We start from the raw sequence: 23461 nt of genomic DNA, 5'->3' as shown, positions 1-23461 counted from the left end.
TTTTCTTGTTTGTTTTGACTTTTTTCTTTTTATTTTTTTAATTCTTAAATTCCACATAAAAGTGAAAACATATGGCATTTATTTTCCTCAGACCAACATATTTCAATTAACATTATGCCCTCCCACTCCAGCCATGGTTTTACAAAGGCAAGATTCCATTCTTCTTTATAGATGAATAATGGTCCATTGTATATACATATACACCACATATTCTTTACCATTCATCATAGGGGTGCATATATCTTTGCAAATTCATGTAACAAAAATGCTTTTGCACAGAAAAGGAAACCATCAACAACCCAAAAAAAAGCAACCTTCTATGGGAGAAGACACCTGAAAATAATATATCAATAAGGGGCAAATATTCAAAATACATAAAGTACTTACACAACTCAATACAAGAAACCAAATAATCCAATTTAAAAATGGGCAGAGAACTGAATCGATACTTTCCCAAAGACATAAAGATGGCCAACAGACACATGAAAAGACTATTAGTGTCACTAATCATCAGGAAAATACAAATTAAAATTTCAATGAGATATCACTTTATACCTGTCAGGACAGATAAAAAATACAAGAAAAACAAGTGTTGGTGAAGACATGGAGAAAAGGGAACTCTCAAGCATTGTTCATGGAAATGTCAATTGGTACACACACTCTGTAACACATAATGAAGGTTCCTCAAAAATTTCAAAACAGAATTACCTTATGATCCAGTTCTGCTACTGGATATCATCACAAGTAAGTTCTACAATCAATGTGAAGCTTAAACTCACCAGCCTGAGATCAAGAGCCATGCTCTACTGACTGAGCCAGCTAGGCACCTTCTTCCCTAGTGTATATTTAACCAAAGGAAAGGAAAGCATTTTTTCAAGTTTCTTTTAATACTAATTTTTAATATTTATTTATTTATTTTTCTTTAAAAAATTATTTTAATTTAGTTTTATTTTTTTCAGTGTTCCAATATTCATTGTTTATGCACCACACCCAGTGCTCCATGAAATACGTGCCCTCCTTTATATCACTACCAGGCTCACCCAAACTCCCACCCAGCTCCCCTCCAAAACCCTCAGTTTGTTTCTCAGAGTCCACAGTCTCTCATGGTTCATCTCCCTCTACGATTTCCCCCAATTCACTTTTCCTTTCCTTTTCCTAATGTCCTCCATGTTATTCCTTATGCTCCTTTTTAAAGAGGCAGTAGGCTGTCATAGACAGAGTTGAAAGTAGACAATTTTAAAAAAAAGGAGAAAGAGCAAAGGCACATCCTTCACTTTACCATAAATAAGATGAACATTGACACCCAAATCCCATGGGAGGCCTAGTTCTCCACATGCAAACAGTACTCTCCATTATTGTGTAGGGGAACCAGATGGCATTCAGGCATGATAATGTCAAACCAAACATGTACTGACACTGCTGAGTTCAAGCTCTATAGAGCATGACCCCTTAAGTGGGGTTAAGAGACCAGGCTTTGCCGGATGCCATAGCTGAAGTAGAGAGCAAACCCAATCAACATCCAGACACCAAATGTGGCCCAGGTGTCAGCTGTCATCTGCATCATAAGGAAAACATTCACAAAGATGCTCAGGAGTGGAAGGAGAGGCACACCCGGGACCTTAAAGGGCAGGGAAGTGGAGGTCTGTGGCTGTCTCCAGATGACCCCAGTAGTCCCAGTGATGAGCACAAGGAGCAGCACAACCACTGTGATGGGCACTGGGTCTCCAGAGAGCAGACCTGGCCAGTGGGCCAGCACCAGACAGAGGAGAGTCAGCAACAGGGCAAGCAGTGAAGAGCAAACACAGACAATCTGGCCAGAGAGTGGAGTGGGGGTGGGGCTGCCTGGGAAAAATAGTCCCTGTAAACTCAGCTTCTCCGCTGCAGGTGCAGTCTCCTCCTGTATCTGCGCTACATTTCCCCCATTCTCTTCCTGCACCTGTGCTTCATTTCCCCCATTCTCCTCCTGCACTTGTGCTTTATTTCCCCTATTCCTCCTCTCAGGCTGATACCTGAGGATAAGAACACAAAGAGCCACCAGGGAATAAGATATGAGGGTCCCAACTGACCTGAGGTCCAGTAGATCAGTGAGTCCAAAGAAGAATACCATGATTGCTGCGACAATGCCAAAGAACACAGTGGACATGATACGGGCATATGTGCCAGTACGGATCCTGGCAAGAAAAGGGAACAGGAGGCGATCCTTTGCCATCATGTATATCATCCTACGTATGGGGAACATAAATCCCCAATAGATGCCAACGAAAATACTACAATAAATTGCAAAAGCTACAACATAGTAGGCAGGGACCCAGCCAATATGGAGAAATGCCTCAGGCAAGGTGCTCCCAGGTTGAAGCTGGTAGTAAGGAACCATGAGTGTAAGTGCTGCAGAGACACCAAAATACGACAAAAAGCAGATGAGCAGTGAAACCACAATGCCCTTGGGGATAGAACACATTGGATTATGTGATTCTTTGACTCTGGTAACAATAACGCTGAAACCTATAAATGCATAGAAGCAGGTAGCTGATCCACGGAGAATTCCCTGGAAGCCAAAAGGCATGAATCCTCCAGAGCCCAGAGGGCCCAAGCTAGAGGTATTATTGAGTCTGGCCTTTATATAGTCCTCTTCTGTGAGCTTCCAGTTGTGCAGGTCCCCCTTAATGAAGCCAGAGATGATGACAAAACCAAGTACCAAAAGTTTCACCAGTGTAAACATTTTGAAAACTATGTAGTACTCATGATATCTCAGATTTTGAATTTCTGTGAGCAACAACAGAAGGACCACAGCAAAGTAGCCTAGATTGTCTGCAAAGACTTGGGGAACATGTTGTGAAATGCTCTCATGTTGGGTCTCAGAGATCCGGTTCCCAATCAGATTGTCAAAAGTTAATATCCAGGCCTGAACCACAATGAATGCATCAACAACAAAGGAGAGGATGAGGTTCCAGCCTGTGATGAAGGCCCAGATTTCACCTATAGTGACATAGGTGTAGAGATATGCCGAGCCAGAATGGGGAACCCGGGCACTAAACTCTGCATAGCACAGCCCAGCCAACAATGAAGTTAGACCTGCCACCAAAAAGCAGATCACAATGGATGGTCCGGCTTGATTACCGGCCACCTCATTAGCCAGGAAATATATGCCTACACCCACTGTGCGGCCCACACCCAGGGCCACTAAATCCTGAGTGCTCAGTCTTCTGCCAAATTCAAACTCAACCACCTTTTGCTCCAGCGGACGTCTGCGTACCAGCTTTTGACCAAATCTGCAAAGTGCCTTACACAGCATTCTAGCAGGAATTGAGGAAGATTCTAAAGATCAGAGAGCTGTAGCAAGCCCAGGAAGCCAGGAGTGTTGGATCTGGATCAGTGAGGCTGAGTTAAGCCAAATTGGATAGGGGTTGCCACGGTCCTTTGCTCAGGCTTCAGAGCTGCTGCTTCATATTTCATCTGGTACATGTTATCCTTCCATAGTTCCTAGGGAAATAATAAATATTTGCTGAACAGTGATGTTCAACCAACCATCCAAAATTCTCATGTAACTTGTTGCAGCCCAAGTATCACAGAAACTGACACCAAAAGACCTATAGGAAAATAAATCCTACTTTCCCACCAGAAAAAGTACCAAATACCTCCCAACAGTCTGTATTTTAAATTATATTTTTCAGTAGGCTCCATGCCCAGCATGGAGCCCAAGATGTGGCCCAATATCACAACCCTGAGATCAGGACCTGGGACAGTGTGAAGAGTTGGACTCTCAACTGACGGAGTCACCTAGACACCCCAACTTTTTTTTTTACACACCACATGACATAATCCCATTTGAGTTCATAAGTGATGAGGTTTCATGTACTAATTAAGTGGTAAGATACAACAGGACATGATGGTATTTTGCAAGAATTCAAACGCAGGATGTGTGTGTGCAGTGCTTGAGTTATGACACATTAACTCATGAACTGGAGGCCTCCTTGCAATTACAGACCCATTTTTTATATATTGTCAGGGTTGGAAATACATATACTTATCTCTCAGTCTTAAACTCTTAGACCCAGTATCTGCTGCCCAAGGTTTGATGTCACTTTGGCCCTCCTTCTCCTCATTCTGCATCATTCACTTAGCTATAGTGATGACAAAGAACATACCATTCACTACTTTCCTTTCCCACCTAGGCCTACAGGGGCACTGTGAACCCAGAGGAGGAGGGAGAAAGGGGCAGAGCCTTCATTACTACCTGCAAGAAAGAGAGGACCAGGTTGCCTGGGAAGGAAACACTGGAGAGATGGGGTCAGCAGTCAACATTGGATTGGTGACTGAGAAGGGAAAAGGAGGCAAAAAGGCTGTTTTGTGAATTCTGACATTCAATAAACCTCACCCAAAGCAACCAGACAAAAATTCACTACCTTTTTCTTATCCATAGTTATGACAGTGTGATGGTTAGGGAGAAAAGAAGTAAGTCACCTAACTCAAGGGCTCACAACCTAAACAGTTCCTTCTGTCTCCTCCCTCTCTAGGTTCCAGCAGAGAAGTTGAGCTCATCTCTGCAGACAGTCTCCTCACTGGCCACACTGTATTCCGGACACACCCTGCACCATCTGTGATGTCAGCTGTTAGGGGTCTGGAGAAACTGCCCTGCTCTGTGAGCTTGTATTAAAACACTAATATGTAACACCTTATGAATTTTTCACAAGGAGTTTTTTTTAATATTTTATTTATTTGACAGAGAGAAATCACAACTAGGCAGAGAGGCAGGAGGAAGCAGGCTCCCTGCGGAGCAGAGAGCCCAATGCAGGGCTCGATCCCAGGACCCTGAGATCATGACCTGAGCCAAACGCAGAGGCCCTAACCCACTGAGCCACCCAGGTGCCCCAACACAAGGAGTTATTTTTAACTTACTCAAACTGTTATCTGAATGTTTTCTTAAAGAAAGAATCCTGCATGTGGTTCCCTCTTCCTCCTCCTCTCCTGCTGCTCTTCAAATGACCCCTTACTTGATGACCCCTTCAATGACTCCTTACTCTAGGGGAACAAGGTTTTGGATGAACAATTCACAGCAATGCTCAGGAAATGGGTAATACAAAAAAGAGAAAACAAACTCATGCAAGCCCTACTCTCTTCCCTACTCAGGCTTTGGTTTTGAGAGAATTTTAGGAAATGTTGTCAGAGGTTTTTAAAGACAGAAATATCAAGTCAAAATTAGAAAGGCTACTCTATAGATGATCAAAAGGAACCCTTGGGTAATGGGCCAGACCTTCTGTCTACAAATCCATCTAGACTTCTTATCTGCCACTCACCAGTTCCAATGTTATAATTTACAAACAAGCACAAGATAGATAAGAAGGGTCAATTATTAACTTATGGACTCATTCTATACTATTTGAGGTGTCCCCAATCTACAACCAGTCTTCAAACCCTTCCATGGTTCCATACTGCCTTCCCTTCACAATCCTTCCTTCCTTCATATTCTGACTTGTGTTTACTCCTCCAGCTTCATTTCCTGCCCAGTTCCTGCTTCGGCTGTGAAATTTGGCACTCACCCTGTTTCCTGGCCTCTAATACATTCTTGGTCCCTTTGCTTAGCTACCCCCACTTCTCTTTCAGTTCCCAACTCATCATTTGCTTCCCCAGGAAGAGGAACCTTATGTTCTCCTTCCTGTGTGCTCTCATAGCACTGGGCTCCCCCCATGTGCTATTGATCTTAATGTATCCAAATTCCAGGCCAGCTGCCTTTCTCCTCCAACAGACTGTGAGGTAGGTTCTCAATAAATAGTTGTTGAACAAATGACCATGCTGAGATAAAAACCTGAAAGAGGCCATAATTCAGAATTCCTATGTAGTAGATATTGAGAAACATACTTTGCAGCCAAGCAACCTTTATAAACTTGGCTTAGGTAAAGATATATATTACTTTCATTGTGGAAAGTGAGCAAAATGGATAGTGTGAAAGGGAAAACAAGTTTAGGGTAGTAGAACCTTTTCTGCACATCATTCATGGCAGCTATAACTACATATACGTGATAAAGACTTATTTACCTTTGAGGACACTTGTTTTAAAGTATCAGACAGCCAACTAACTACCTATGCCCAGTTAGAGAATCCCTACTTTTTTGGAAAGCATCATGCTCAGACTCTATATTCTAGATAGGATGCCCTAGTCAGAGGTTCTCACTTTGGGGGACAGAGGAAGGCATAATGAAGACACCTGGGGACATTTTCAAACTTCAGATCCTCTCCCTCTGGAGATACTTGTCCATTAGCCCTGTACTTCCCAGGACTGCTCTAAACCACCCCAACTGACAAGAAATTGCCCTCAAGTTCAAGGGGAAGAGATTCTAAGAGCTTCCTTCACAGGAAGGTAGCACAGTTGAGTAGTGAGGAGTAGGGTTCTGCAGGTATAATGTTCAGGTTCATATCACACCTCAACCTCACACCCAATGACTCTGGTTAAATTAGTTTACCTCTTGGGGCTTTAGTTGCCACAATAGTCAAATGGGAGTGAAGGCAAATCCCTCACAGGGCAGCTGTGAGGAGTAAGTACAATGATGTCTGTAAGTACGTAGCTCAGTGCCTAGCAAACAATATGGAATTAATATCATCTACCTAGTACTTAATATAGAAATCTGGTCCCAAATAACCAAACATTGAAAATCAACCACTCTTTATAAATGTGCAGGCTGAAAATCATCCACTAAAATTTCAGCTTATTAGCTAGACCTTGTGAGGCAATTAAAACAATTTTATTCCATATGATTCACCTTGAAATGCTAACGACTCTAATTAGACACCCTCATCCATCCTGGTGCCAACACACTGGGGGTCCTATGCTTACTGCATTTCAAGAGACATTGAAAAATGCAAGGGTCAATATCATCATCATCATCATCATCATCATCATCATCATCATCACCATCTTTGTCTATAGATGCCTCATCTGGAACAAGCAGTGCTGAGTACTATAGAGATAAGAAAAATGAACACTTGGTCAGAAATGCTGGATGTGAGCACTGGCCCTTCCTCATGACTACACGAACTTGGGTAATTTGCTTAATCTCTCTAAGCCTCAGTCTTCTTATCCACAAGGAACCTTACTTGACCTCCCACACTGGATCAACATGAGAATTCAATAAGAAGACACAAACTAATACACACAGCTGGTGAGAGTGTCACTGGGGCACCATCCTGAAGCACAATCTTTGTGGAATTAAAAATGCATACACAATAGAGCACTGTAGTGGTTGAATGGGTGAAGGTACCTAAAACAGGTATAGAATATGGACTGGAAGAGCATTTGCTAAATACATTAAAGCAAATGCCTGTAGTGAGGAGGGGAATTGAGATAAAGATGAAAAAGGAAAATAAAATGAATTGAAAAGGGGCCTGACAGGAAGTGATGGTGCAAACATGCCTACTGAGGGAGGGACTGACTCTACTCTGCATTGCAGGTTCAACAAAGTAATTGCAGGAGATAATGCTGTGAGAGGACCCAGTACAGAGCCTGATGAATGACAGGCATTCAGTAGATTTAAACTGAAGGGGAAAGAGAATCCTTTCAGGATTCTGGTCAGGATATGGAGAATACAAAGAAGGAATGCCTGTGAGAAATAGGGTGAAGAACTGTGATGATGGGGCATCTGTCCTACTAGTTCCCTCTGAGCCCATTTTCCTTTTCCTAATTCCTCTCTCTCCTTCAGCCCCTTCGACTATCTTTGGAGGCTCCTGTAGTTAGCACTAAAGATGCTTCTGCCGTGTTTCTCCCTGGGAACACAACCCCAGCCACCTACCACTCAACAAAGAGTACAACAATGGTTCTTAACATTTGTTAAATCACAGACACCTCTGATGATAGTTACCTCCAAAAATGCCATACATTTTTTTTAAAAATTGTTATTTTTTTTTATTTCTTTCCAGTGTTCCAGAATTCATTGTTTATGCACCATACCCAGTGCTCCATGCAATACATGCCCTCCATAATACCCACCACCAGGCTCACCCAACCTCCCACCCAGCTCCCCTCCAAAACCCTCAGTTTGTTTCTCAGAGTCCACAGTCTTTCATGGTTCTTCTCTCCCTCCAATTTCCCCCAACTCCCTTCTCCTCTCCATCTCCCCATGTCCTCCGTGTTATTCCTTATGCTCCACACCTAAGCAAAATCATTCTAACGGGTGTCAGGTAGTATCTCAATGTGGTTTTGATTTGAATCTGGAACAAACAGCTTAGAGGACATGAAAATAGAATTAGGGAAATAAATGATGCCATGAAACATTCCAACATCAGAATTATTGGGATCCCTGAGTGGGTGGAGAAAGAAAGAAAACTAGAAGATACAGTTGAACAAAATCTGGATGAAAATTTTCCCAATCTGGGGAATGGAACAAGTGTTCATGTCCTAGAGGCAGAAAGAACACCCACCAAGATCAACAAATCTAGAAAGACATCAAGACACTTAATTGTGAAACTCACAAATCATAATTTTAGAGCTTCTGAGGGCAGCTGGGGGGAAGATATTCCTTACGTACAGCAGAAGGTCCATCAGAATAACATCAGACCTCTCCACAGAAATCTGGAAAGCCAGAAAGGGTTGGCAAGGCATATTCAGGGCACTAAATGAGAAGAACATGCATACAAGAATACTTTATTCAGCAAGGCTGACACTCAAAATGGATAGAGAGATAAAGAGCTTCCAAGCCAGGCAACGTTTAAAGAGTATGTGACCACCAAGTTCACACTACAAGAAATATTAAGTGGGGTTCTATAAAAGAAGAAAGAACTCAAGAGTGACATAGAACAGAAATTTACAGAGACAATCTATAGAAACAAGGACTTCACAGGCAACATGAAAAAGTGCTCCCATAAAATGGCACAGGGTTGTGGATTGGATAAAACAATAGGACCTGTCTATATGCTGTCTACCAGAGACACATTTGGAACTTAAAGATACATCCATACTGAAAGTGAAGGGATGGAGAACCATCTTTCATGCCAATGGGCCTCAAAAGAAAGCTGGGGTAGTGTCTCTCATATCAGATAAATTAGATTTTAAACTAAAGACTGTGGTTAGAGATAAAGAAGGACCCTACATCATTCTTAAAAGGTCTATCCACCAAGAAGATCTAACAATTGTAAATATTTATGTCCCCAATATGGGAGCAACCAACTACATAAGCCAACTGTTAAGCAAAATAGTCATATTGATATGAATACATTAATAGTGGGGACCTTAACACATCACTCTCAGTAATAAAGAGATCATCCAAGCAGAAAATCAATAAAGAAACAAGGGCATTGAATGATACACTGGACCAGATGGACCTCATTGATATATACAGAACATTTCACCCTAAAACAACAGAATACTCATTCTTCTTGAGTGCACATGGAACTTTCTCCAGAACAGACCACACACTGGGTCACAAATCAGGGATCAACCATTACCAAAATATTGAGGTTATTCCCTGCACATTCTCAGACCACAATGCTTTGAAACTGGAACTCAACCACAAGAAAAAGTTTCGAAGAAATTCAAACACTTGGAAGCTAAAGAACCCTCTGTTTAAGAATGTTTGGATCAACCTGGAAATCAAAGAAGAACTTAAACAATTCATGGAAACCAATGAGAATGAAGACACATCAGTCCAAAACCCATGGGATATAGCAAAGGCAGTCCTAAGAGGGAAATACATAGCCATCCAGGCCTCACTCAAAAAAAAAAAAAAAAAAAAAAAAAGGGAAAATCCAGGATACACCAGATCTCTATACACCTTAAAGAACTGGAAAATCAACAACAAATTAAGCCAACCCCGCACACAAGAAGGGAAGTAATCAAGATTAGAGCAGAGATCAATGAGATAGAAACTAGAGATACAGTAGAACACATGAACAAAATTAGAAGCTCCTTCTTTAAAAGAATCAATAAGATTTTGATGCTTTTGTTTCCTTTGCCTTTGGAGACATATCTTGAAAGAAGTTGCTGTGGCTGATATCAAAGAGATTACTGTCTATGTTCTCCTCTAGGATTCTGATGGATTCCTGTCTCACGTTGAGGTCTTTTATCCATTTTGAGTTTATCTTTGTGTACGGTGTAAGAGAATGGTCGAGTTTCATTCTTCTACATATAGCTGTCCAGTTTTCCCAGCACCATTTATTGAAGAGACTGTCTTTTTTCCACTGTATATTTTTTCCTGTTTTTTTCAAAGATTATTTGACCATAGAGTTGAGGGTCCATATCTGGTCTCTCTACTCTGTTCCACTGGTCTATGTGTCTGTTTTTTTTTTTTTAAGATTTTATTTATTTATTTGACAGAGATCACAAGTAGGCAGAGAAGCAAGCAGAGAGAGAGGAGGAAGCAGGCTCCCTGCTGAGCAGAGAGCCTGATGCGGGGCTCGATCCCAGGACCCTGGGATCATGACCTGAGCCGAAGGCAGAGGCTTTAACCCACTGAGCCATCCAGGCGCCCCTATGTGTCTGTTTTTATGCCAGTACCATGCTGTCTTGGTGATCACAGCTTTGTAGTAAAGCTTGAAATCAGGTAACGTGATGCCTCCAGTTTTATTTTTGTTTTTCAGCATTTCCTTAGCGATTCAGGGTCTCCTCTGGTTCCATACAAATTTTTGGATTATTTGCTCCAGCTCTTTGAAAAATACCGATGGAATTTTGATCAGAATGGCATTAAAAGTACAGATGGCTCTAGGCAGTATAGACATTTTAACAATGTTTATTCTTCCGATCCAAGAGCATAGAATGGTCTTCGTCTTTTTGTGTCTTCTTCATTTTCGTTCATGAGTGTTCTGTAGTTCCTCAAGCACAGATCCTTTACCTCTTTGGTTAGGTTTATTCCCAGGTATCTTATGGTTCTTGGTGCTAGAGTAAATGGAATCGATTCTCTAATTTCCCTTTCTGTATTTTCATTGTTAGTGTATAAGAAAGCCACTGATTTCTGTACATTGACTTTGTATCCTGCCATGTTACTGAATTGCTGTATGAGTTCTAGTAGTTTGGGGGTGGAGTCTTTTGGGTTTTCCATATAAAGAATCATGTCATCTGCGAAGAGAGAGAGTTTGACTTCTTCATTGCCAATTTGATAGCTTTTATTCTCTTTGTTGTCTGATTGCTGTTGCTAGGACTTCTAATACTATGTTGAACAAGAGTGGTGAGAGTGGGCATCCTTGTCGTGTTCCTGATCTCAACGGGAAGGCTGCGAGCTTTTTCCCATTGAGGATGATATTTGCTGTGGGTCTTTCATAGATAGATTTTATGAAGTTCAGGAATGTTCCCTCTATCCCTATACTTTGAAGCGTTTTAATCAGGAACAAATGCTGGATTTTGTCAAATGCTTTTTCTGCATCAATTGAGAGGACCATGTGGTTCTTCTCTCTTCTCATATTAATTTGTTCTATCACATTGATTGATTTGCGAATGTTGAACCATCCTTGTAGCCCAGGAATGAATCCCACCTGGCCATGGTGGATAATCTTTTTAATGTGCTGTTGGATCCTGTTTGCTAGGATCTTGTTGAGAATCTTAGCATCCATATTCATCAGTGATATTGGTCTGAAATTCTCCTTTTTGGTAGGGTCTTTGCCTGGTTTGGGGATCAGGGTAATGCTGGCTTCATAGAAACTTTTGGGACTTCATCAAAATCAAAAGCTTCTGCACAGCAAAGGAAACAGTCAAAAAAAAACAAAGAGGCAACCCACGGAATGGCAGAAGATATTTGCAAATGACAGTACAGACAAAAGTTTGATATCCAGGATCTATAAAGAACTCTTCAAACTTAACACACAAAACAGATAATCATATCAAAAAATGGGCAGAAGATATGAACAGACACTTCTCCAATGAAGACATACAAATGGCTATCAGACACATGAAAAAATGTTCATCATCACTAACCATCAGGGAGATTCAAATTAAAACCACATTGAGATATCACCTTACACCAGTTATAATGACCAAAATTAGCAAGACAGGAAACAACATGTGCTGGAGGGGATGTGGAGAAAGGGGAACCCTCTTGCACTGTTGGTGGGAATGCAAGTTGGTGCAGCAACTTTGGAGAACAGTGTGGAGATTCCTCAAGAAATTAAAAATAGAGCTTCCCTGTGACCCTGCAATTGCACTACTGGGTATTTACCCCAAAGATACAGATGTAGTGAAAAGAAGGGCCATCTGTACCCCAATGTTTATAGCAGCAATGGCCACGGTCGCCAAACTGTGGAAAGAACCAAGATGCCCTTCAACGGACAAATGGATAAGGAAGATGTGGTCCATATACACTATGGAGTATTATGCCTTCATCAGAAAGGATGAATACCCAACTTTTGTAGCAACATGGACGGGACTGGAAGAGATTATGCCGAGTGAAATAAGTCAAGGAGAGAGAGTCAATTATCATATGGTTTCACTGATTTGTGGAGCATAACAAATAGCATGGAGGATAAGGGGAGTTAGAGAGGAGAAGGGAGTTGGGGGAAATTGGAAGGGGAGGTGAACCATGAGAGACTATGGACTCTGAAAAACAATCTGAGGGTTTTGAAGGGGAGGGGGATAGGAGGTTGGGGGAACCAGGTGGTGGGTATTAGAGAGGGCACAGATTGCATGGAGCACTCGGTGTGATGCAAAAACAATGAATACTGTTATGCTGAAAAAAAAAAAAAAGAATCAATAAGATTGATAAACCACTGGCCAAACTAAATCCAAAAGAAAAAGGAGAGGACCCAAATTAATAAAATCATGAATGAAAGGGGAGAGATCACGAATAACACCAAGGAAATAGAAACAATCAACCGAAATTATTATCGACAGTTATATGCCAATAAGTTAAGCAACCTAAAAGAAATGGATGTATACCTGGAAACCTATAAACTTCCGAGATTGAATCAGGAAGGAAATTGACAACCTGAATAGACCAATATCAGTAATGAGATTGAAGCAGTGATCAAAAACCTCCTAAAAAACAAGAGCCCAGGACCTGATGGATTCCCTGGTGAATTCTACCAAACATTCAAAGAAGAAATAATACCTATTCTCCTGAAGCTGTTTCAAAAGATAGAAACAGAAGGAAGACTCCCAGACTCTTTCTATGAAGCCAACATTACCTTGATCCCCAGCCAGGCAAAGACCCCACCAAAAAGGAGAATTTCAGACCAATATCCATGATGAATATGGACACCACGATTCTCAACAAGATCCTACCTAATAGGATCTAACAGTACATTAAAAAGATTATCTACCATGACCAGGTGGGATTTATCCCTGGGATGCAAGGGTGGTTCAACATTTGCAAATCAATCAATGTAATAGAACAAATCAGTGAGAGAAGCGAGAAGAACCATATGATCCTCTCAATTGATGCAGAAAAATCATTTGACAAAATATAGTATCTCTTCCTGATCAAAACTCTTCAAAGTATAGGGATAGAGGGAACATTCCTCAGCTTCACAAAATCTACCTATGAAAAACCCACAGCGAATATCATTCTCAATGGGAAAAAGCTGACAGCCTTCCTTTTGAGATCAGGAACACAACAAGGATGCCCACTCTCGCCACTGTTGTTCAACATAGTACTAGAAGTCCTAGCAACAGCAATCGAACAAAAAGAAATAAAAAGTATTCAAATTGACAAAGAAGACGTCAAAGTCTCTCTCTTTGCAGATGACATGATACTTTATATGGAAAACCCAAAAGACTCCACCCTCAAACTACTAGAATTCATACAGCAATTCATTAATGTGGCAGGATACAAAGCCAATGTACAGAAATCAGTGGCTTTCTTATACACGGACAATGAAATTACAGAAAGAGAAATTAGAGAATTGATTCCACTTACTATAGCACCAAGAACCATAAGATACCTGGGAATAAACCTAACCAAACAGGTGAAGGATCTGTACTGGAGGAACTATAGAACACTCATGAAAGAAATTGAAGAAGACACAAAAAGATGGAAAAGCATTCCATGCTCATGGATCAGAAGAATAAACATTGTTAAAATGTCTATACCGCCTAGAGCAATCTATACTTTCAATGCCATCCCAATCAAAATTCTACTGGCATTTTTCAAAGTGCTGGAGCAATCTTAAAATTTGTATGGAACCAGAAGAGACCCTCTAGTTACTATGGAAATGTTGAAAACAAACAAACAAACAAAAACCGGGGGCATCATGTTGCCTTATTTCAAGCTTTACTACAAAGCTGTGATCACCAAGACACCATGGTACTGGCAAAAAAAAAAAAGACAGACACATAGACCAGTGGAACAGAGTATAGAGCCCAGATATGGACCCGTAACTCTATGGTCAACTAATTTTCAACAAAGCATGAAAAAATATACAGTGGAAAAAAGACAGTCTTTTCAACAAATGGTATGGGAAAATTGGACAGCTATGTGTAGAATAAAGCTTGACCATTCTCTTACACCATATGCAAAAATTAACTCAAAATGGATAAAAGACCTCAACATGAGGCAGGAATCTATCAAAATCCTAGAGGAGAACATAAACAGTAACCTCTTTGACATCGGCTACAGCAACTTCTTTCAAGATATGTCTCCAAAGGCAAAGGAAACAAAAATGAAAATGAACTTTTGGGATTTCATCAAGATCAAAAGTTTCTGCACAGCAAAGGAAATACTCAACAAAACAAAGAGGTATCCCACGGAATGGGAGAAGATATTCGCAAATGACAGTACAGACAAAGGGCTGATATCCAAGATCTATAAAGAATTCCTCAAACTCAATACACATAAAACAGATGACCACATAAAAAATGGGCAGAACAATGAATTCTGGAACACTAAAAATAAATAAATAAATAAATAAATAAATAAATAAATAAATAAATAAATAAAATGGGCAGAAGACATGAGCAGACACTTCTCCAAAGAAGACATACAAATGGCTAACAGACACATGAAAAAATGTCCATCATTGCTAGCCATCAGGGAGATTCAGATCAAAACCACATTGAGATACCACCTTACATCAGTTAGAATGGCCAAAATTAACAAGATGGGAAACAACATGTGTTGGAGAGGATGTGAAGAAAGAGGAACTCTTACACTGTTGGTGGGAATGCAAGTTGAGGCAGCCACTTTGGAAAACAGTGTGGAGATTCCTGAAGAAATTAAAAATAGAGCTACCCTATGACCTTGCAATTGCACTACTGGGCATTTACCCTAATGATACAGAGGTAGTGAAAAGAAGGGCCATCTGTACAGCAATGTTCATAGCAGCAATGGCCATAGTTGCCAAACTGTAAAGAACCAAGATGCCCTTCAGCGGACGAATGGGTAAAGAAGATGTGGTCCATATATACAATGGAGTATTATGCCTCTATCAGAAAGGATGAATACCCAATTTTTGTATCAACATGGATGGAACTGGAAGAGATTATGCTGAGTGAAATAAGTCAAGCAGAGAGTCAATTATCATATGGTTTCGCTTACTTGTGGAGCATAAGGAATAATATAGAGGACATTGTGAGTTGGAGAGGAGAAGTGAGTTGGGGGAAATCAGAGGGGGAGACAAACCATGAGAGACTGTGGACTCTGGGAAACAAACTGAGGGCTTTGGAGGGGAGGTGGGTGAGGGGTGGGGTGAGCCTGGTGGTGGGTATTAAGGAGGTGGTGGGTATTAAGGAGGGCACATATTGCATGGAGCTCTGGGTGTTTATACATAAGTATAAAGAGTATAAACACTCTCTGGGTGTATAAACAATGAATCTTGGAACACTGAAAAAATAAAATTAAATTTTAAAAAAGTAAAATAAAATGAATATGTGTTAGAAGCATATAACAGGTATCTATTGATAATGGAGAGAAATAGCCCAAGAACTTGTAGAGCACAAGAGAAAGACAACCTAGAAATCAACATTTGCCACATACAATCAATGAAACAGGTGTCCTGCATGGATAAGCGTCTGTGCTTCTGGTGTTGGGGTGCTGCCCACAGTATACATGGCAATGGGGAGGCTGGAGGGTGAAGAACAGTAAGGTTCCAAAGGCCTTCTAAATTAAAGACTTGCAAATATGTTTTGTGATAACAGCAAACAGCCTCTTGGTGACTCAGTGTTTTAATGACCATGAGGCAGCCACACCCCAGGGGACCTTGATAATCTTTCCTCCTACTGCCGGACAGGACTATAATTTGGCCCCACAACAATTTTTTAAAATTAGATAAGAAAGGCAGGGAGATAACCTACAGCATCTATAAAAATAGATATTTAGTACCTTGAGCCTGGAGGAATTAGACCCTCAAATCCTCTCTGGTGTCAGGGGACCCCCTTATCACACTGGACATGCTATTCTGCAAAGTTGTTACAGATGTCCTCTCCAAGAAGATATGACGCAGAGACTTTCATAATCTCCCAGTGACAAATAAGGTAAAACATGAAGGAGGCAGCAAAGCCCGATGGAAAAAATCTTCCTTCATTCCATGAACACGTCTAAGAGTACCAGGTGCTGAGGCCTCTGGGAAAGACAAAAATGAAGAAAGCAAGTTCTGCACCAGGTTGGAAAGGAAAGACTAGGCAGGAAGACAGGGCCTAGAGGTGGGAAGGACCCCAGAGGAGAAACAGCAAGGAATAACCTCCCCTAAATCATATTTTGCTCATCAGAGCTAAGAACCTTTCTGGGCTGGAGGAGAACAGAGTGTAGGCCTCCATATCACTCTGACCCCAGTAAACTTACCTGCCCCTCCCAAACTCACAAGGTACTGGTCTACATCCCCCAAGCCAAGGTCTTGCTCTGGTGCCATGAAATGCCCTCGGCTCCAACACCACACAGTTTCAATAGCCGGAGGCATTCCAAGCGCAGTCTTCCTCCTCCCCAGCTCTGTCTCAGTTTTCCTGCCAGCTCTACAAACAAGAGAAATCACTTACCCATGGGCTTTTTCTGCCTCAGAGAAGAAACGCTTAGCGAGAAAGTGCAAGCCAAACCCAGGAAGAGGGAAGGAGCTTGGCCAAGCAGAGTCAGGACTTGGAGTGGCCCTCGCAGGGTGACCTCAGGGAGTTGAGGCCCTGGGGAGGCAAGGAGGAGGGGCCTCGGGAGTGTGAGCACTAACAAGGCTGGGCCTCAGGAAGTTGGGGCCAAAGGGCAGAAGGGGCCTGGGAAGCATGTGAAAGTAGTGATAAAGGATAATTGGAAGGCAGGGAAGGCCAGAGGGTCCCTGTCACAGGAGAAACCACCCTTAACAGGATTTTATACCACCCAGGAAGGAGCCCTCCAGCCTTTCCCATATGATCGGTGTTAAAAACCTGATTGGATGACAGGTACAGGGAGGGTTAATCAGATAAAATAGCCTTCAAAAAGCCCATAAAAACCCCTAGACTTAGATACTCCTGGTTGCAAAACTCTCAGGTCCCCTCCCTCCTTGTACGCTTTGTATTATCACTTGCTAACTCTCAATAAACCTTGTTAGCTGCCCACCACTCTGTCTGGTCTACCTCTTCATTCTGTGAAGTGCCATGAATTGCCAAGAACTGGGGTCACCAACTGAGAAAAAAGTCCTGTAACAATAGGAAGGTGGTGGTTTGGCTGGAATCCTGGAGGAAGGATAAAGGTGGGCAATGGAAGACCAGTGGGGCCCTGCATGGGTGAGGAGGTGGACTGAGGCTTAAATGGAGCTTTGTTGGGGACTGTTTTGGGAGTAAGCCATGAATTTAGAAGCAAACAAGCTTTCCAAGGTCCTGGGTGTGGAGGAGGTCTAGCTGGCAGGTGGAGAGTGTGGTGAGCCTGGTGGAGCCGGGCCTGTGGTGATTTAGAGGCAAATCCAGATCCAGTTAAAGAGCCCACACAGCAGTCCTGTAATTAAGCTCAGAAGCACCTCCCCCCACCCAGCTGCCTCTCCCAGAATCTCCTGCCTGTCCCTCTACCATCGCCGTCCATCCTGGCCCCTCAGCCATGTTTCCAACTGCTTCAGGAGTAAAACTAAAAGGGATCTGGCTCAAACTTTCCCCTGAGGGATTTCCCAGGACAGTCACTCAGCGTTCACAGCATATTCTGACTGAATGAGCATTGAGCCTTGTGCTGGAGGAAGTAAAGACATGGTCCCTGCCTGCAGAGCTTCCTGCTCTAGACAATCATAATGAACAGACCCCAAGACCCTGAAACAGGAACCAAAGGAAGGTGCTTCCTCCTTCCCAGAACATTAATCTTCAAACAGAGGCAGGACTTCTCAGAGATGGAGAAGGTGGGAACTGCTTAGAGACCCAGGGCTGAATGCACGAGTGATGGCCCCACAAGCCATGGGTCTCGGGGAAAAGGGGCACCACTGCCCCCACTGAGAGGTAGAAAGAGATAGTGCTAAGATTCCTCTAACCCTAAATTAGGTCCTTTAAAGATGGGTGGAGATGGAGGGAGGAGAGAGAAGGTTAGCAGCAGGTCCCTCAAGGGACAGAGTCTATACTAACTACACTAAAATAGAGCATTGAACTTGAAGCACAAAGAATTGCTCCTGATCACAGGAAAAACCTCCTACAAATCACACTGGCCTTGCCCGAACACATCTGCAGGATGCATGGACCAAGGGCACTAACTGAGAACCTCCTGTATTCTAGGGGTGATACTGGGTAGGGAAGGAGGGACCAGCGAAGAAAACTGACCCTGGCACTCTCCTTCCCTCCTTCCCACAGCCACCAGAGGTACTGTGATGTCACCCGAAGCCATACCCCAGCCCCCAGAGGTCCTGCCTCTCCAGGTGGACCTGTTCTAGGTTGCCACTGGTGCCCAGGAGTCTGAAGCCACCTCTGCTGCCCTTGCTGCTGCACCCCAGGCCTGGAGGACTCCACAGCAGACACAGCAGCTCTGAAGCCCCCGCCAGTGTCAGCGAGCTGCCCCCTTCCTATGGAGATAACCACCCTGGTGTTGCAGAGGTTCCTAAGTGTCCCTAGCTGAGTTGCACAGCAAGGGGAGGGGGAGACATGGATGCAGGTGACTGGTAACCAGGACTGCATGGGGAGAGCAAGCCAGGGAAGCACTCCTGTGAGATGCAGCAAGGCCTCCTCCAAACCTCCCACCAGAACCAGCACAATCTGTGGCACTCGGACTGCCCTGGATTACTCTGGACTCGCCCTCCCTGTGTCCTGTGTGCCCACAGCTCTGCAAACACAGGACCCCATGAGCTACTGCATGCGCACAGGATAGGAGGCGCAGTGCACAAGCCCTACAGCTGCTCCGGGTGAGGCCAGAGCTTCCCCCGAAGGATCCTCTCAGCAGTCACGCTCCACAGTGCCTTTCACATGTGTCATGTGTGACAGCTTTTGCTACGAAGGACCTACTGCAGCATACACGGTACCACATGGGGAGAAGGTGCAGTGTCACGTGTGTGGCAAGATGCCAAGCTTGGCTTCTGTTTCTGACCACACAGGTGCAGACATCACCCTGTCTGTGAGCTCTGCAGCAAACCCACCCCTGAGCTCTGTGCTAGGACAGCAGTGGTGACAGTGGCAATGACTGCTCCCCCCCCGGGGGGGGGGCTGTGGGCTCCCTTTCTGGGTGGAGGGGACACCCTGAGCTCTCAGCCACTCCCCTTCCAGCCCTTGGGATCTCCAGCTTGGCAGCTGGGAGAATGGAAAGGGGAAGAAAGTCCCCTGCTACCCTCTCCTCTTCCCCTCTCCCACGATCTCCTTACTACTTCCCCATCAACTGGGGAGCCTCCAGAAGGAAAGGAGGAAGAGATATTTCTTATCGGAATTCCCTAGGTTTTCACAATTTGTTTCTCCTGCTCCTTGCTTCTGACCCCACACACACCTGTCCTCCCACTTGTGCTGAAGCCCCTGGACAGTGGGCAGGGGTGACAGAGGACAGGAGTGGCCACTGCCTCACTCCTCTCCTCTCTGTATCCGGTGCCCTTCCAGATCTGTGAGCCTTCTTGATGCTCCTTGCTCCCCTCCTTCCACAATCCTCCCACTCCTGTCTGTTGCTCCTCCCTGGGGAGTTGGCATTTTATTTTTCATGGGGAGGGAGGAGAGGACAGAGAGGAACCAGAGAGGGAAAAAGGAGAAATTAGAGAAGGGGTAAAAGCAGGGAAGGCAACCATAGTACCTTCATCACGTGGGGTGTTTGGTCAGGCCCTGAACATCTTCCTATCTGAGAATCTGTCAGAGTAAAACAAATAAAGGAAAGCAAAATAAGGGGGCACTAGGTCCAGAGGCAGGATAAGAGAAGGGATCCTAGGGTGCCAATATGAAAGGGAGGAACCAGGGGCTACCAGTGCTCCCTGGAAGTGGGGGAGAAGGCAGCCACAGGCGCCCCCACCCCTTTTCCACACCTGATGCAGCCCTGGTCTTTTCTTTTTATCTCAGAGCCCACGAGACACTATGACCCCAATCATGTCATCCTGTTCCTGTGTCCTCTGCATGTTACAACACCTGCATCCTCCTTTTACTTGGACCACAATACAATAAATTTAAAAAAAAAAAAAAAAGGAAAGGAAAATAACTGGGCCAGGGCTGGGGGAATGCAGAGGATACAGAGTTGGGTCCAGAAGTTTCTCCTGAAGGAGGGGGACAGAATGGGGGGAACTGGCATGTGGAGCCCACCCAGGTGATGTCTTAGGAAGTATCTGCACTCCTTGAGGGAGTGTCTGCACACCTTGAAGGAGTGAGGAGGGAAGAGGAGAGGAGGCAGGGGTGTGAGACAGAGACAGGGGAAGAGGCTGAGAGACACAGAGATTAAGAGAAGCAGGAAGAGAGCTGGGAGGGAGAGCAGAGAGAGACCAGGGATGGGGGAGGCAGCACAGGACACAGACAGGAGGAGATGCGGAGCAGACACTGACAGGCTCACCCTGCACAGTATGAGCAAATAATCTACTAGTGACTGTCCATTAATTTGGGGTCAGCAGTGTAGACACCCGAGCAGTCATCATCCGTGACTACAAGTGGCTCCTCACTAAAGGGACCCCACAAATATACATATGAGACCCACAAAAGGAGAAACTGAGACCTTGAGACCAGTGTACATGCTTGAATGTGGGTTTCAGGACAATGATGATAAAGCAAGCAGCCAAGAGTGTGAAGATATAAGACTTATATTGGCAGGCTGGACCCTGCCTTTTCCCCCAGGTTTTCTTGGTATTCTGCAAAGACCAGCTTCCCCAGCTCCTCTCAGGGCCAGGGAAGACCCTAAGAACATTAACTCAAGCAGTCTAAAGAGGATTGATTATTCTCCCCGTCCCCTTCCCTGCAGCAATATTTGAAGGTCCCAGAGACAAGATGTCTGGTGACTCCTAGAGCCCAAGGACTCTTCACATCAGAGAGTGTAGAGAGAGAACCTTCCAGAGAAGTCCTGCAGAAAAAAACAGGGAGCAAACCCCACCAGGTTCATCCCACTCCCAAAGACACTTAACATCCCAAAGAACTTAACAAAGTTCAGAGTGTCCAGGGCTACAGGAGCTGCTAATTACATTCTTTCTCCAAGTTCTACCCTTTACCCTTCTCCTTTTCCATAGACACGTGTCTTGGATAAAACACACTGAATCAGACCCTGGACTTCAGGAACTAACTCTACTAACAAAATGGATTTAATTTCAGGAAAAGAAATTTAGAAGACACTTTGGAAAGGATTTCCTTAGAGCTAGGGTCCATATATGCTAGAACCAGAGAAACACCACACACACACACACACACACACACACACACACACACACACACACCAAGTAAAAGGAGCAATTCTCCTGAGTCCCGATGAGTGTTCCCAGCCCCATCACCACACACCTTGGCAGGCATGTGGAGGCCATGGAAGGCAGGGCCACGGGATGAGAGGAGGGGAGGGGAGAGGGAGGTCATGAGCCAGTGAGCGCCTGTCCTTCTGTGCCTGTTAGTGCCTGTGAGAGCACCTGCTCCTAGGAGCAGCCTGTGCCTGCAGGACCCGGTGACAGACCACTGGCCCTCAGGCTCCTCATGTGGGCTTCTCGCTGCCAGTGTCTGCACAGGGTTCACACTGATCCTGGTCTCTGTGGGCAGAGTACTTTGTCATGTTGCCGTTTGCCTCCTTGTCAGGACCTCAGCAGAGGGCAGAGGGAACCAGAGCAGGGAAGGGGGGGTGCTTGGGCAGTCGGGGCTCCCACAGGCCCCACCCCTCCTGCACATGCAGACACATGCACACACACACACACACACACACACACACACACACAGCCACCTTCCACCCCATGCAGCCAAATGAAATACACAAAAGTAGCCGAGACACCACTCACTCATGAGACACACAAGTGCACACAGGCCCTCAGACAGACCAACATATCATCACCCACACAGATGGACACACAACAGCCTGGGCCACAAAGCCCACTGGGTGTGCAGGTCACTCAACTCAACACACACACACACACACACACACACACACACACACACACACACATCACTGCCTGACACATCTCAGGGCTCCCTCCAGTGACTCAGTTCCAATCCCAGCAACTTCAGATCCCCAGCCTGGCAGTGAGCATCTGCCTCCTTCCTCTCCCCTACATGCTGGTGCCCTAGTCCAGCTGCTGATTCCCACCCAGCTCAGCTGTCTCCTGCCTGGCATAGGGTTGGCTCATCCTGCTTCAGAAACAACACAGAGAGCTTCTCTTCCTCTTGTCCTCCATCCCTGCCCTGCTGGGTTTCTCCTTCTATATCCCCTCCTGACTCCTTTCCTCCAAGCAGCCTTCCCTGATGAACTCACTGGTTCTGATTCTGAAATTGTTCTGGTCCTATGCACCTGTGAGTATGTGCTGGGTAAATGTCACCAGGTTACCCTGCATAGGAGTGGGCAGGGAGGGGACATCAGCTCCCCAAGGGCAGGACCCCTTGACCCAGTATTTCAGGGAAATGCCAGCCCTCCCCCACCAACACCAGGCTGGGGATGTTCCTGGATATTCTGCCACCTAGTTGTGACAAACACACAGAAAAATGATACCCTGGCTGCCACAGCCACCAGGAAGGTCCCCCTCTGTCGCAGGCTGCAAGTGTCACCTTCACAATGACCTTCAGAGCCATGTGGGAGGAGGCAGGTCCTCCACTGAGTCTTCCCACATCCACCCGGTTTTCCCCTGGAAATAGTGTTTCCCAGCGGGGTCCTCACCACCTTCTCCAGCCTCAGAGAACACTGGGCCTGCCCTAAAGGAAACCGGTGTGCCCCTGGTGAGGAGGCTCAGAGTGGCCATGCAGGCTGGGAAGGGATCCCCACAGAGTAAGCCAGCATGAGCCAGCCTCCTGCAGGGGCCACTGCCACCACCACTGGGAAGAAGGTGGCAGGCAGGGGGACAGGCTCACTGTACTGAACCCAGTAGAGAGGGACAAGGTCACCTTGAGAAGCATGCATGACCAGCTCCCCACCTCACCCCAGGGTTGTGTCAGCCCAGCCCAGCTCTCTGGGGAGACAGGAGCCTGCTTGCCTCCCCCCTGCTCCTGAGCTGCTTCTCCATAGCCCTGCCTCTCCCCTTGCCCCACTCTCCCTCCTGCAGTGAGAGGCACCTACCCTCC

General features: G+C 44.7%; 1 protein-coding gene across 2 annotated transcripts; it reads right to left on the bottom strand.

Annotated features, from left to right (window-relative positions):
• Nucleotides 1–1082: 1082 nt before the first annotated feature.
• LOC125107899 (cationic amino acid transporter 3-like) lies at nucleotides 1083–17040 on the bottom strand. Of its 2 annotated transcripts, XM_047743383.1 has the most exons (3): nucleotides 16877–17040; nucleotides 4235–4313; nucleotides 1083–3480 (listed from the first exon to the last, which is right to left on the bottom strand). In XM_047743383.1, exon 3 carries the CDS (start codon nucleotides 3290–3292, stop codon nucleotides 1460–1462), a length of 1833 nt encoding a protein of 610 aa, XP_047599339.1. In that variant the 5' UTR covers nucleotides 3293–3480; nucleotides 4235–4313; nucleotides 16877–17040; the 3' UTR covers nucleotides 1083–1459. The 2 variants fall into 2 exon arrangements, with proteins under 2 accessions (XP_047599339.1, XP_047599338.1); XM_047743382.1 differs by lacking the exon at nucleotides 4235–4313.
• Nucleotides 17041–23461: the final 6421 nt, after the last annotated feature.

This window comes from Lutra lutra, chromosome 8, assembly GCF_902655055.1.
Source record: "Lutra lutra chromosome 8, mLutLut1.2, whole genome shotgun sequence".
Lineage (NCBI taxonomy): Eukaryota > Metazoa > Chordata > Mammalia > Carnivora > Mustelidae > Lutra > Lutra lutra.
Note: the sequence above shows the minus strand (reverse complement) of the source record. Positions and strands in the feature narration are given on the sequence as shown.

Coding starts and splice junctions, on each gene's coding strand:
- LOC125107899 (XM_047743383.1), bottom strand. CDS start 3,292: ATGCTGTGTAAGGCACTTTGCAGATTTGGTCAAAAGCTGGTACGCAGA.